This window comes from Labrus bergylta, chromosome 15, assembly GCF_963930695.1.
Source record: "Labrus bergylta chromosome 15, fLabBer1.1, whole genome shotgun sequence".
NCBI classification, from domain to species: Eukaryota; Metazoa; Chordata; class Actinopteri; order Labriformes; family Labridae; genus Labrus; species Labrus bergylta.
Window position 1 is genome coordinate 13,296,791 of NC_089209.1, and position 15,387 is coordinate 13,312,177.

General features: G+C 40.5%; 1 protein-coding gene across 1 annotated transcript; it reads right to left on the reverse strand.

Moving 5' to 3' along the window:
- Positions 1-334: 334 nt before the first annotated feature.
- On the reverse strand, positions 335-14,998 carry si:dkey-206f10.1 (adenylate cyclase type 8). The gene is made up of 22 exons (XM_029279979.2): positions 14,809-14,998; positions 14,595-14,709; positions 13,011-13,222; positions 11,530-12,273; positions 10,041-10,190; positions 9,730-9,860; positions 9,447-9,558; positions 9,230-9,357; positions 8,843-9,001; positions 7,894-8,128; positions 7,545-7,715; positions 7,332-7,432; positions 6,211-6,412; positions 5,745-5,837; positions 5,386-5,546; positions 5,128-5,209; positions 4,807-4,965; positions 4,340-4,486; positions 3,986-4,078; positions 3,673-3,787; positions 3,270-3,472; positions 335-2,058 (listed from the first exon to the last, which is right to left on the reverse strand). Exons 3-22 carry the CDS (start codon positions 13,188-13,190, stop codon positions 1,843-1,845), a joined length of 3,582 nt encoding a protein of 1,193 aa, XP_029135812.2. The 5' UTR covers positions 13,191-13,222; positions 14,595-14,709; positions 14,809-14,998; the 3' UTR covers positions 335-1,842.
- Positions 14,999-15,387: the final 389 nt, after the last annotated feature.

Here is a 15,387-nt window from a genome sequence, read left to right on the forward strand (position 1 = left end):
GAGTCGTAGTCAGAACTAATCGAGTGAAGAGAAATCATCCAGACTCTATGTAGTACACTGGGAAATGTGTGTTGTGTATTTTGATGCAGTCTGCGGTTGTGTGTTAAGACCAGGTTAAGACGTATTTCGATTTTTTTTTTTTTTACAAGGCTGATCTTGTTGACTGGAGCTTGAACGATTTTATATCAGTTTTCTGTGAAATAGCTCGCAGTACTTTTGCCTCCCCTGGCAACACTTCTCTTTTTCTCCCTCTCATCCTTTCAAGACCCTGTGTCACTTTTTCCACCCAGCTGTTCCCAGCACAACTCTTCTTTGTACAAATGAAATTAAATGACAACACTTGCACATGTTGTCATTACTTTCTTTTATTAGCGGAAAATGGACACTCGAACTTTTTTTTTTTTTGTAAAAATAATGAAAAAACAATTTACACAGGAAAAAATAACACATTCTTTACCCTTTTCTAGCATTCAGCTTTTACACATTTCATGAGCCAAACCTTTATAAAAAACTTTCTTGAAGGCCTATCTAATCATGTTTTTAAAATAAACTGGGGGACAATGACCAACATTTCCTAATTTCTTTCATTTGCATTTGATTTTAGATAAATTACTGGATACCATTTTAAGTTTGTTTTTGAGAGGATGTTTATGTGCCAGTTACTGTACAAAGTCCAGGATGTCCCAAGGAAAAGCTCATCAATAAAACATTAATTACATAATAAATCAAATTTGTTACATAAGACAGTCACATTATCAACAAGCACTATAATGTTTATAATTAAATCATTATTATATATCAAATTGAAAATGTTTTGCCAGGAATATTTCCATTGACAAAAGCAATCTCTTTTAGAAGAACACAACCTTGTCTCTCCTTTGGTTTTTAGTATAAAAGAAATTAGACGACAAGGGAGACAGTGTAAGCATTAAGTTCCACCGTTGCCGTAAAAATACAACTTTTGTTCAGTAACAGAAGTTAGTGTGAAGTGTCACTTTCAGATTTTTGACTAAATGTTTTGGTAATCCGGAGTGACAATGACACTGACATGTGAGCTGCCAAGACATACATTCAGCAACACACTGGTGAAGAGCATTTACAGAAAACAACAGTGCAATATGACACCAAGCAGCCAGGTATTTATTAAAAAGGAAACAGGATTCCCGCTTCATTTTATTGATTGAGAAAGAAATATGCAGATAAAAAGTCCCACTATGAAAGATACTTTAAGCGTATTTAATATGTCAGCTTACAATATAACATAATATACTGAAAAACTGTGAGAATATTTCATGCAAACAAAGTAAAAAACAACAGTCAGTATGATATAGGCTTTTGGGCTGTGTGAGGTTGAGCTGGTTGTTTTGAGGTATTTTGTATTTTGGCTTAGAGGTCAGAAGATCTGCTGGAGGATTATTCCAGCAAAACATTAAAAAAAAAAAAAAAAGACATGTTGGTGGGTTAGTATAGCACAAGATGAACCGAACACAGTGCTTTTAAAGTGTAAATATGGCAATAAAATGCAGAATGCAGTACTGATAATCTCTAAAGCGTATCACATTTGCTGTAAAAGAGGCCTGTAAGACAGTTAGGTCCTATAAATAAACTCCGAAAGACTCAGCATTATGACGAGTTCCCTCTGCGTGTCAGCCAAGAATATTAAGACTTCAAACCGTCTTTTCAGATAGCAGAAAGCAGAGGGGGGAGGGCGGGGGGACACAGCTGTGGAGGAAACAGCCTAACTCTTCTGTGTCTGTGCAGCTATGCTATTTGGGGAAAGTGTAAGGTACAGTATAGGTCTTCCTCTATCCTGTTGTCATGTGACCTTAAACACCCCCTCCATCAGCACTGCATGGAGCAGGGAGCCAGACTGAACCCCGTGTTGGACTCTCTTATCTTTTCCTTGTTTCTGGCCTGGACCAGACCAAACACCACCCCTGCGAGCGTCATGCGTCCTCCCGTCCGACCCCCCGTGCGACCATCTGTCACCACATTGGCCCGCTTGCTGCGCATGGTGCTGATGAAGTACGTGCGGACTTTTCCCTGAGTCTCGCTCACCTGCAATGACAGCAGAGTTCACATAGGTTGGTTATCCATCGTCAAGGTGTTTTATTGTCAACAGTTTTTCATAAATGTGGCAACAAGGCATTAATAAGTTCACATTCAATGCACTAAGGTGCCTTCCTGGAACAACTGTTGTTTCTTTTCACCTTTAGATGTCACTCTTGTCCCCTTTTGCTGTGTTCATGTGCTGAGTAGAGCTTATTCCTACACAAATCATCGATTTAAAAAAAATATTATCTGGTGGCCCCTCCCTCCCTGGTCCCCCTTACTAACACCTTCTCTCCCTCCCCTTCTCTCTCTCTCTCTCTCTCTCTCTCTCTCTCTCTCGCTTCTTTCACTTTTTGTATCCTTTCTTAGGTATTTCATATAGTTTTGTAGCTTTTCTGTTCGTAGTATGATGTGTGTCTATTAATGTCTTATTTTGCTGTCTTTATTTATCTTATTTATTTTTATATTTTTTTACTGTATTTTGGAGTCGTTGTCCTGACCTTGTCTGTTTGTGCCTCATTTGTATATCACCAGTTTGTCACTTTATTGCACCTAATAAATTTTTTTAAATAAAAGTAAAACATGCTAAGTCACGTCAACGGATTACCAGGATACTTTAAACTGAACAGAGGTGGATCTGTAATATTTCCAGCTATGACATGAAAATCTGAACAGTGGAGCTGTCCAATCCAACCCTTACAAAAGAACACACATGTGTATTAGAATAGACCTTTTGTCACAGAGGACAGCACCCTGAAACTAAAGCAGCAAAATGGAATTCAGCCATCACTTCTTTTGATATTTGAATCTGTGCATTAGGGTCACTACTGTGACATGTGGAAATGTCCTCTATGAGAATGAGCGGTACAAAAACTAAACCTTTCAACAGATGCAGCCATGTAATTTGCAAGTTGTTAAATATGACACCATTGTTAGACAGCTGGCAAAAACAGGAGTATTGCAGGTGTTCTCAATGTTACTATAGGGTCCATGAATAACATAAAAGATGGAAATGACCCATCCTGATCTCAGGGGCATTAACTATTTTTGCTTCTTTCCTAGCCCTCTGTTTAAAAATGTAACCCATAAATATGCAGAATCAATTACCCCTCAGCTAGCCCGGGCATGGGATCGTTCAATAATAGAATTAATTAAACACAGAATATCAACATCACAGGTAACGGCAACAAAATCATCCTCGTCCTTCAGTCACTCACGCCTTTGACAAAGATTTCTCCTCTTAGCTCTAAGATGAAACCCCACTCGGCCAGGATCTTGCGTGTGGCCTCGGGTACCTGGATCCGTCCGCTCACACCTGTGCTGTCCATACGGCTGGCCAGGTTCACCGTTGACCCCCAGATGTCGTACTGCGGCTTTGTGGCACCTATCACCCCCGCAACCACCGGACCATGGGCTATACCTGTAAACAATGCAACACAGTTACATTCATCATCCACTTCAGACAAATCACTAAGACACAAAAGATGCTTGATCAGAGTGGTTTACAGCACTTTTCCATCGCTCGTGTGTGTGTGTGTGTGTGTGTGTGTGTGTGTGTGTGTGTGTGTGTGTGTGTGTGTGTGTGTGTGTGTGTGTGTTGGAGCCAGACACGGCACTTACCCACACGCAGCTTAAAGTTTTTGGCAGACAGCCTGTTTATTTCTCTAAGGGTCTCTTGCATTGCCAACGCAAACAAAACCAGCTCACTCAAGTGATTCCATTGATCCATAGATGCCTGAGAGAGAGAGAGAGAGAGAGAGAGAAAGAGAGAGAGATGGATGTTAGATACAGAGAGAGAGAGAGAGAGAGAGAGAGAGAGAGATGGATGTTAGATACAGAGAGAGAGAGAGAGGCAGGGTGGAGAATGAATGATGGGAGGGCAAATGAAGTCAAAACAAAGTAATAGCTGAGTGTGCAACAGAAGATCTCCCACCTGTCTGTCTGGAGCTAAGCCAGACGCTGCCATGTAGCAGCTCCCAATGGTCTTTATCTTCTCCACAAAGTGAAAGTAAGACTCCTCTAGTAACTGAGAGAGAGACAATACCACACATCAAAGTCATATATTGCTTTCAGCTAAAAAGGCAGCAATGTAACGGAATAACACATTCATATAGCACATACAAATAAAATATGTAGATGAACTTTTATAGCCTTTATACAGTTGATTAATCTTTATCCCGTTTGCAGAAATGATCCTGTATTCAGATTCTATTTTCTAGTTAAGAGTCGATACATGTTCTAGATCTACTACACTGGTCACACTTTGATTTTCTGTTCTCGTTCGTACCTCATCAAAGCCAGCAATGATCTCATTCAGCAGCCGAAGACAGTCCACTCCCTCGTGTTTGATCTCTTTCTGCTCAAAATACTCGTTGAATCCAGCGATGGAGGCAAACATGACACCTACTTCGTCATAGGACTGTGAGTAAAGCTCCTGATATGAAAATGGGGTCAAGAAATGTCCTTGTTTATACAGTTTATGGACTGAGTAGTCAGTATGCCTTAAAGGTAAGAAGGTAAGAGGTCAGCTGTTCCCACAGATTCGCTGTTAGGTTAATGAAAATACATTTCAAAAATATGAAACACCCAATGCATAGCACTTAAAAATGTCCACACACACACATCTGAAATGAATAAAATGTGTTCTCATGAAAAATGTCTTAGTCATGGCTTTGGTTACCTTCAATTTGACTCAAGTCTTTTGTCATTTGCTTTTCAAGTACACACAATATAGGACGAAAAACTTTTTTTCACCTCATCGTATTTGCTCCTGTCAAGAAAATGTCGTGCCACATGCAAAGGCAGGATGTTGTGCAACAGACACTCGTTGTGTTCCCGCAATTCCATCATGTCTTCCACTTCCTGTTGGGCCTGCAGACGCCACAGGAAGTCCAGCCTGGCAGTGGCCTCCCACTATACAGTAAAGGACAGGTAAGAGGACACACACCTTTACCCAACTACTTAGGCAAGGTTCTCAAACGATATGGTCTCAACAATGCAGGATCATATTTCGAGCCTGCATTAAAATACTGAACTTGACAGCAGCGTAATGAAATCTGTGGCATTTGTCATTACCTGCCGTCCGTTGTAGAAGACAGCGACAATAAACATGAGCATGAGAAGGATAGAAATTGCTTTTCTCCTGAAGTAGTGAGACCTGTGCAGTAGTTAATGAAGAAAAGAGGACTTTAGAGGCGTAACATGAATATGTGATCAACAGTACAAAAACAATACATACAGGATACTATCCACACCAACAGTTTGAATTTGTTTTCATGTCAAAGCAAAACAATGAATTAAAATTGTTTTTCAATAGCCTGAGCTGAATCTGACCCGTGCAGCACATCGTGGCGCGTGAGTGAGAGGAAGGCCAGATGGATGAGGTAGGAGTAGACGGCCACCACCAGCAGCAACACAGTCAGCTTCAGCAGAGAGTTTAGACGCAGGAACACAGCACAGGTCACCATGGCAATCACGCCGCTCAGTACAAACACCTGAGGAGACAGATTTGTTTTCATTGCATTATCACTTTCTCAAAGTTAAAAGTCCAAAAAAATATACATGATAACTTTGTGTCAAGAATGTGTGATGACAATATTCAGTTTCATGAATACTAAACTTTTTTTTTTTTTTTGTAGTATCGAATAATTCTGTTGCATTTTGTTAAAGAAGATCTTTAAAGCGTTGCATACCTCGGGATGATTGCAGAGGGTGAATGGACGTGAGGCTGTATTCATCCTGTCTATTATATCAGCTTCTCCTGCGCCTGTGAGGATGCACCACACCTGGAAATAACAAAAGAACACACAAATCACACAAAACCTACAACCAAAATACTGAAATATTTACATATATTCATTGTTTTAACTGTTTTGTGTAAATTATTAGAATCCGATTCTAGAAGTGTGGTGTAATTTTCAAAGCTAACACGTTAGTAGGTTTTTTTTCTCTATGTGCATTAACATTAAAGGGCAGATTATTCCAGTAACGTGAGGACGTATGGTAGGAGTGCCTTGATTTACTGAAACGCCTATTTCAATATGTAGGACTTCACATCTATGACATCAGGCACAAATTATAAAGCTGTATAAAGAGGAAAATATGTCAAGAAAAAATAAACTTTCATCAACATTTTCAAGCACATAAATCTTTGATCACCATGTCAGTGGAGACTAAGCCAAAGTTAATTAAGATGGCGGTGAGGGTGAGGAGGTTACGGGCACTGTTGTTTTCGTGGATCCAGCAGCAGAACCGCTGCAGCGCTGCAGGAGCACACTTGAACTCCTCAGCCAGAGCTACAAGTAGAAGCAGCATGTAGGCAAGCAGGAAGACTGAGAACTGAAGCACAGCTGGAAACAGCCTGCAGCGAGGGAAGAAGAGAGGGGAATTAAGTTAAGTAGAAAATAGGAGGGTGAACTCAAGAACCAACATGTGAAAAGAAAAACTGGTGTGAGAAAGTGTGAAGTTCATTTAAGAGGAGATAGCAGCATTATTTCATTCCTCCTCAAGATGGCAGCAAAGCTAAATAAAAAAAAAAGTTCAGATCCTACACACAGAAGTTTCAAAGGGAGAGTCACAGTGTTATCAGTTCATGTAGGGTTATGACATGGACCCTCAACAGGAAATGGCCGTGTCATCGGATTCTAAAAACATGACATCAATGCAGAAGTGCCTGAATAGCACCAGAAGCTGCTCTAAATGGTAATTGTATGAGAAAAACCAAACGTTGTTTTCATAACAGCATGTTCATTTGGTGACAAATCAAACCCATTTAGAGTACCATAACAATAAACAATGCTTTTAGGGCATGGCTACTTTGTAATCGACAAGATGCTACCACAAGAACTTGAAAAATGTCAGGCGACAAAAAGAGTCTCCAAGGAGTTAAGTGTACTTTGTTTTAAGCTTGCTTTTTTGCTTTGGAAAAATAGCATTCTTATTATATCACGGTTACCATGAAGTTTCTCGTAACCCAGCTACTTTTAGTGTTAGCTGATTGCTAAGCCCTCGCTCCTCTACAGCTCCACCGTCCTTTTCCAATTGAGGCACCCTGGGAAACCAAGATGGTGACTTTAACAGACCAAAATCAAAGCCTGAAAACAGTTGACTGGTCACACCTTCTTATTGAGTCTATGGGTTTAACCAATGAGTGCCAGAGAGCTTTTTTTGGTTGGAAGCGCTTGGTTTTGTATGTTTTAGTATCATTAAATAAAACGCATGAAAATAAAATTCACTGTATATTTTGGCTTCAATCTAAAAAGATTGCTGAGGGTGCCTACCTGGGTGCAGGAACGAGGGCCTGCGTAGCCATGAGGAAGAGCAGCAAGATGAAGGAGCAGACCAGGTTGGAGTTGAACATTTCATCTCTCATCTGGCAGAACTGGAACAACCAAACAACGTCAAAAAAAAAAAGAAATGATAACAGACCACATCAAACCCTCCGACACGATAATTTATTAATGCCTACCACCGCATCCTGATAACCTGCTTACCTTGTCCTCTATGTGAGTGTCTTTGAACACCAGGGTCAGTGGAGTGATGTGCTCCCTGTGCATCCGCTCACTGCTCTGAACCTCAATCGCTTGTTTGATGCGTTTGTTGATCTCCTTGGAGGAAGACTGCCATATGTTGGGCAGCGAGCCGTTTGTAAATGAGGCAAGAATCTGCAACACAAGAAAAAGATGTAAAAATAAATCAGGTTGGTGTCAGTGAAATCTGTCTTTTGTGGTTAAAGCGTCTATGATATGCCCTTGTGCCAAAGGTATCAGGAGTGAAACATCTTAACAGAAAGAAAATAAATGCTTTTTTTTTTTTCCATTTTGTATCCCAGCAAGCACCTACACTGTTCATGTCCATGATGTTTCCAAATGGCATGTCTTGGTGCCAGGTCCGATTTGTTTTCTGCACTTTGAGGGGCTCGACATGTTCAACCTTGTTTTTTTCCTCCTGAGCGCAGATGAGGAACGTGTCGATGTTGTGCTTCTGCAGAAACTCATTCCTGTCCCGCCCATGACCATCTTCTGTCTTGTACATGCCCCCAAGACAGTCCAGTGTGGCCCTTGAGATGTGGATGCGTCTGTATGAGAGAGCATAAAAGCATTGCAAATCATTAGTGCTGTACAAAGAAACATTCTCTCATCGTAATGGTTCAACTAATAATCAGACATTAACCAAGGGAAATAGTCCAACTAACTTTGATATCAAAATCGGCAACCAATATTCACGACAAGATGTATTTCTAATAATATATGAATTGAATTTGGTCAATATTAATGATCCTGAGAGTTAGTTATGCTCCTGACATCAAAATGAAAAATAGATGTATGTTTTCCAGGGGGGTGGGGGGAAGTAAAGGGGGAACATTTTGTAATATATGATGTAATTTCTTTGTACATTTCTAAATAAATAATTGATCACAAAAAAAGAAAAGAAAACTGGATCAGGAGTTGTCCTGTTATCCTGCTGAAAAACAAATCAAATGACGAGAAATAGTCGAGAAAAAGTAGAGAAGATTACACTATTTAACTTTTATTTATGGAAGAAAGCCCAAAGTTGACAAGCCAAAAGTCTGTCAAGTATCAGCTAACATGTTGTATACACACATTAGGGATTGTTGTCCAATCAGGGGACTGTCTATGACTTCTGGACTTCAAAAAAATATTTTATGTGTTTACTAGTTTTAGCTTTGTTGTCAACACCACAACCACATTAATATGAAACTCAAAAGGAAAATACATGACAGAAGAACAAACACGGTATGTGCTGTTGGTTGACACTAGAATAGGCTCACCCTGGTATACCCCCAGCCTCCAGCATGTTGGCAATGCCCACGTCCCATGACCAGACATCAAACTGCCATTTCTGCAGGCCCAGCACCCCACACAGGACAGAGCCCGAGTGGATCCCAATCCTCATGTCCATGTCAAAGTTCAGCTGCTGCCTCACATACCTAGATTTGAGCGGTAGTAAAGTGGCTGTGTTAGAATACTACGCGCCAGACATTAAACTCGGTCATCTTTTACTGTGAGCTTTCGAGTCAGGATTCAAGAGACCAACAGAATTTCTCATGTGATTTTCTTCTAGCACATATGCAACCGCACATGGTTTATTGTCCTGACTCGGAGTTGTATCTGTTAGGAGATTTTCTTTCATACCATTCCTGCCTATCGGGACTTACTGTATGGTGCTGATCATAGCCAGGCCCAACTCAACACAATGACGGGCATGTGCACGCTGTGGCTCAGGAACCCCTGACACACAGTAGTAACAGTCTCCCAGTATCTTTATCCGAAGGCAGTGGTGCTCCTTTCACACAAGACACAGAGGCAGAGCGAAATGAAGTTGCTGATGGATAAGAAGTTGTGTAAAAAAAGAAAAGACATTTAGATTCTTACTTCTGCCAGTCGGTCAAAGCGTCCAAAGAGCTCGTTGAGGGTTCTGACAAGATCCTGAGCTGACAGGTTCATGGACAACAGAGTGAAGCCTTTTATGTCCGCAAAAAGGATGCTGCAAAGAGAAGAACTGAAAATGTAAAGCTCTGAGCAGCTAGACGGAATATAAAGGGTTTTCAATTTGAAAAGGACAACACCAAACCCGTGAAATCAAATTTTAAAGAAGAGACATCCAATTCCTTTGAAAATGGCTCTGTAAATACTCACAAACTAACATAATGTTTACCTGACATCTTTGTACTGGTGGATATAAATCTTGTGAAACTCATGAGGATTGAGTTCATCTTCCAAAGAGCTCATGTCAGCAATCATCTCCAAGGCAACAAAGCGAGGCAGGATCGACAGCACAAGACGCTCCTGTGTACCAAGATAAAAAAAAAAGTCTATCTTCCATTGTATAGAATAACTTGCAAGACCCTAAGTTAAGGTCTGTAACAAAGTTAAATCAGTGAACAGTGGTTATATTGTGTTTCCCCCCCCTCAGTTCAGATACCTCCAACTCCAAACTTTAGCCCAACACAGCAGCAGTCACTGTACCTGTCTTTGGTTCTCTTGCTCTAGTTTGACACGACCTTCGATGCAGCGCCTCGTCTCAAGAAAAACTTGTCTCTGGGCATGGTCTGTGAGGTAATGAATGAACAAACCAGCTGTGTTCATACCCAGGTAAAGCAGACCTTTTGCAAACACCTGCATCCAAGAGAAATTTTGCATTTAAACAACAAATTTCAACCATGAAAAGCCAATATGTGTAGGCTGAAATAAAAAAATAAAAATGGAGATTAGTCGTGTTGGCATTACCTTGGCCTGTTGTTTTGTGTAATAATTGCAAATTAAAAAAAAAAGACCAGTTGGCACTCATCAACATAAAATACAGGCTGAAAGTATCTTTTGTCGATATAACCCTTAAAGGAAAACTTTTACACTTTGAAAAATTCAAAGTTTGTGACAGTTAAAACGCTAACACGCTTACATTCTGTTAGACGTTTAAAAGCAAAGTAGAACCTGTGATGATGTTAAAAGATTGTACATTCTGGTGGACTGATTCAAAGTAATACAAACTGTAATGATAGTCTTAAAATGGTTAAAAACTGTTAAAACAGTTGTATGCTCCAAAAGGGTTAAAATGACGTTTATTCACATTCCTAACTTTAACTTTAATGTTAATTGAGCTACCTGCAATAGAGTTGATCTGTGATCTGCAAGGTGGTCTTAATCTGAGTTGGATTGCTTTTGTCTTCTACTACATACTTGGGAAAATCATTGACTTAAATTGTTCAGGAAAACATTCGTTTTTCACATTCGGGATTATTTCTCCAAATTTTTCTGGTTTGCTAAAATTTTAAACTGAGTAACTGAGCGATAGCAACTTCCTTATATGTCAAGATTTTTTAAGAGTGTGTTTGGATTACATTTTTAAAACTTAGCAAAGAGTAGTAAAGCAGGAGTGTGTGCAAGTGTGGAGCCCCTGCCTGGTTGCTGAGGTAAACCTGTAGCTGAGACAGGTGCACTAACGTTTCCTTTTGAGGGTGAATATACCTTTCACATAATATAGACTTACCATATTTTGCCCCTTAGTAGTAGTTGTGTTAGTTTTAATTGTGTTTAGGCCACATAAGGCTTTGTATGTAAAAAAATGTGATATATGTATTTGGTAAATTTTGTGTGTCCGAATTTAGGTGTGAACTAAATATTCTCACTACCTTATTTTACATTTTTAATGAGGCCTATGTGACTATTCATTTTACTGAGAACCCACGAGCCTATCAATAATTTCCCCATTTTCAGAACTGTAATATAGGCGAATATTAAATTATCCTTTAAATGAAACCTTGAGCACTGCGGGTAGCTCTAGCATAGCAAGATAAAGGTACAACCCAGAAAGCTAAGAAAGTATCACTGTAATGAATCTGATAAAATTAACTGTATAGTTACCTTGACAGTAATATAATCTTGTTAAGAGATCTTTTTTTGTTTCATTGTGATACATTTATAGGAATTTCACGACACAAACAGCTGATTTTCTCACCGTTCTCAAAAGCAGCGCATCATTGTAGTAGTGCACTATCTCCACCAGAAGGTGAAGTATTGAGGTGAGGGAGCCAGCGCACATGGCCCACAGCAGAGGTAACGGCAGCAGGGTGTATGTGGCGAATAACGTGTACAGAACATACCACGAAGGGTCTTTTTCCAGTCCATATACCAGTCCTCCCAGCACCTGTGTGGTCTGTGACAACCAGCTAGCCAGGCCAGCGAAGTGAAGCCACCGTGGGGAAATGGAGTCTTTGCAGGTTAGCACTATGTTGCACAGTGCTATAGCTAACACCATGAACACTCCGGTGAGACAGCCACGCAGAGTGTCAGTGACCGGCTCAGGGGTCAGCCCCAGGTACAGCACCAGTACATGTAGCTTTGCCACTGCGTCAATAACATTACTGATGGCCAGAGAGTTGCGCCGTTGGTGGGAATAATGTTGCTGGTAAAGTTTCTCCAGGTCACGAGACTTGAAGGTGTGCCTCAGGGTGGGTATGTAGACTCCTCGAATTGTGTGGCCCCAGTGCAGGAAGAAGTCGGCATCGCTGGCGTAGTCATGAAAAGACGCTCTGACGCTGTTTTGTGTGCTGGTGGAACCACGGGGATGGGATGAGTGCATCCTGAAGGTGGAGGAGCGACGTTTTGTGACCCCGCGTGAGGCCTTGTTGCGGATTTGCTTGTTGATTTCCTCCATGTAGGCATCCGTCACAAAGATCTTTTGTGCCGGCTCCACTCCCACCTATCAAATAGCAAACAAAATGTTTTGGACAGGAATGGCTTTATTGTTGAAAGCAAACTGATTATGACAACAAATAGTTCCCTATTTTAGCTTAGTTTAGTTAACTACCTGCTTAGTTTTACATCACTTAACTGGTTCTTTTTGGCCACTGATCCTTGGGCAGTGTGGGCTGGCCCCCTTTTAAAGGCTTGGATCCGTGTAGTAGTGTAGGGTTATTTTGCTCAGATTTTGTGAAGACTTTTCATATATCTAAATGTCTGATTTTGGCCTTGCAATTAGAGAATTAATGAATTTTTAGAGCATTAAACAAAATTCGATTAACTTGTATTAAACTGAAGTTATGGCAGGCAACTCAAAACACTTGAAAAACAATGAAATATGAATCCAAAAAAGATATCTGTATGAATGGATACTGGTGTTCAGTATTTTCTTCTGCTTATTTGGATGAACTTAATTAATTAGCAACATTTCTTTGGTGTACAGGCGGTGTTGACTCCTGCCTCAGTGGCCTAAAAGTTCATGTTGATGCTGTCATCGCACACATTGTCCTATTAAGGCATCAGACATGAGTTCCAGCTTATTACAATTTTCTCAGTTTTGTGTAACAAGGAATGTTCAGAGTGTAAAGTGTTACTGCACGTACAGTCATAATAATCCTGCAGAGGTTTTCAAATAAAACAGCTATTTTCATCTGGGTACAACACATCTGCTGATTACTATGGGATACATCTTTTTACCTGGGCGCTGAGCTCCTGCTGGATCATGATGTGTTTCACAGCATTCTGCCACAGCATTTTTTTCCTCCGCAGCCCGGGGGACAGGGCTGCCGTCATGCAGGGTGGCTCGCAGAGCTCCATCGGGGAGACTTGCGTTGTCTCAGAAAAGGTCACCATGGTGATGACCTCTACTGACCTCATCCGCTGGGGCCAGATCAGGAGGAGGCCAAAGCCTGGACATATGGTTGAGGGGGGAAATAAAAGAGGAAAACATGTTGATGAGTCACAGTTACGCCACACCACAATGTGTTTTTCTGACAATACAAACATTAAGAACATTCACTCCGTCAAATCATAGATAAAATAGTCAGGGTTAGAACAAGTCAGCCTGTATTAACAGCTTGTATGTCTCCTCTGCCTCTAAAGGACCTTGGTCAAGAAAATAACCCAGATGATATCACAGCTGTGTCATCAGGCTTGTCAGAGCTTGAACTCATATTTATAGACTTTCAAGGTCATGTATAGAAGATGTGGGTGTTGTGGGAGGAATGGTGAATGACACATTTAAGTTGCATTATGGGAAATCTGGAGCATGTCTCATAGTAGAGAATATAAGGTTGGGATTTCTCAGCCTCTACCCCTACCATTTGTTTAAAATATGACTCGTGAATCCCTAAGGATTCCCTGTTCCTTGTTTTTTTGTTTTTTTGCAAATTCTGTATTATTTAGATCTTCAATTCCCAAAAATATAGAAAAGAAAGAACCTAAACATACAAGTTTTACAACTCTGGGATTTATTGTTTATATTGCTTTGTGTTTAATTCTTGATGATTGCTTGTTTGACATAATAGTGAATTCTTTTTTAGAATTTTAAATGCACCAACCCCACATCTATCAATCTGTTCCAAATGACTGCACTGTATATTGGATTGAAATGCTAAATCCTAATTGTTGTAATTGAATGTGTTATTTAACACAAATTGATTTTAGGGCCCATTTGGCCTTTTATATGATCAAATAGGAACGTTTCCAAATAAATATTTCGTAAAATTCAAAAATTTGTTGTATAACTTAACATTCATATAAAAACATGATGAGGCTTATTTATGGTTATGGAGCCTTTTCCTGCACATGCTCAGCACGTTGGAAAGAGCCACCTGCTAAGCTCCACGTGTTGACACTGTGTGTGCCAGAAGAAAGGCGGCTTTCCAACAAATTATCTAGTGGACAGATTTAGACCTGAGCTGGTTAATGCGTTAAAGTCTTCCAGGTCCTTCTGGCTCTGGCTGTGGACCATCCTACTCGCAGCCACGTCGCTTTACATTCTCTCCATATTATTGTATCCACAGAGGACAGGTGAGAAAAACTCAATCATAACAAGTTAACCTATCAGAATAAAATACAAATACATGCAATTTGTGATTTTAATCTTGAGGTGGATTACAGATTTACAGCAAAACCATCTGCTGTTAAGATTTAATGAGGGTGGATAACGCATTAAGAAGTCAATATGGAGTAGACATAAACCATATTGTTCTGGTGGACTTTATCAGCATCATACTGAAACACAATAGTCTGACAATTGTCTAGGTTTCCAAAACTAACCTGTTTTGTTTTACATATTTTGCATCTTCTCCTCGTGTCCAGTATGTGCCGTAGGATACATTCAGCCAGCCCCTCATAATCCACTTTTTCCATCGCACTGGAATTGTACGCAGGTCTGAAAGTTAAGGCATAATCCATGAAAAGGGAAAAAAGAAAACAAGATATAGTCCCCAATGTGATGAAACATCTAAAAATAAGGAGCAGAAGGGATTACAATTTCCAGCCAAAATGTGGGAAGTCGTCTCGGCTGGATTGTAGGTCATCCCCACCTCGTCTGTTTAAAAAGAGCGTAAACTACAGCCGTGAAGGAGCAGATCTACAGAAGCAAGGAGTGCAAAGAGGATTAGTTAGTCAGCAGCCACTCTCACTGGCCTGTAAATCTCAGATCATTGGCATCAACACAATGGAAATATGAATGCAATGCTCCCATCCTTTGGCCACATCAGCCATGGGTTTTGAGAGCTGGGGTTTATGCGGTTACATCATGATCAATGCTTTTAGTTGCAAAAAGAGACATATGGTTGAACAGTAAGAAGCATTGCCTAAAAAGCCTACAAGTCCCCAGACCAGTAGGGGGCCCCCAGAGGGCTCACAAACTTAAACCAAAGCAGTGGCCCAAAATGTGCAAATTTCGCAGTGACAGTAGGAAACCTCCCTAAGGGCCCCCCCCCCCCCCCCCCCATCTGACAGCACTCCCTCTCGTTGCCCTGCTATTCGTCACGTGCATTTATTGCCATGAAAACCAAAGTTTGTCAATGACTGTCACCGAAGAAAATCAAAGAGGACTTTGCTG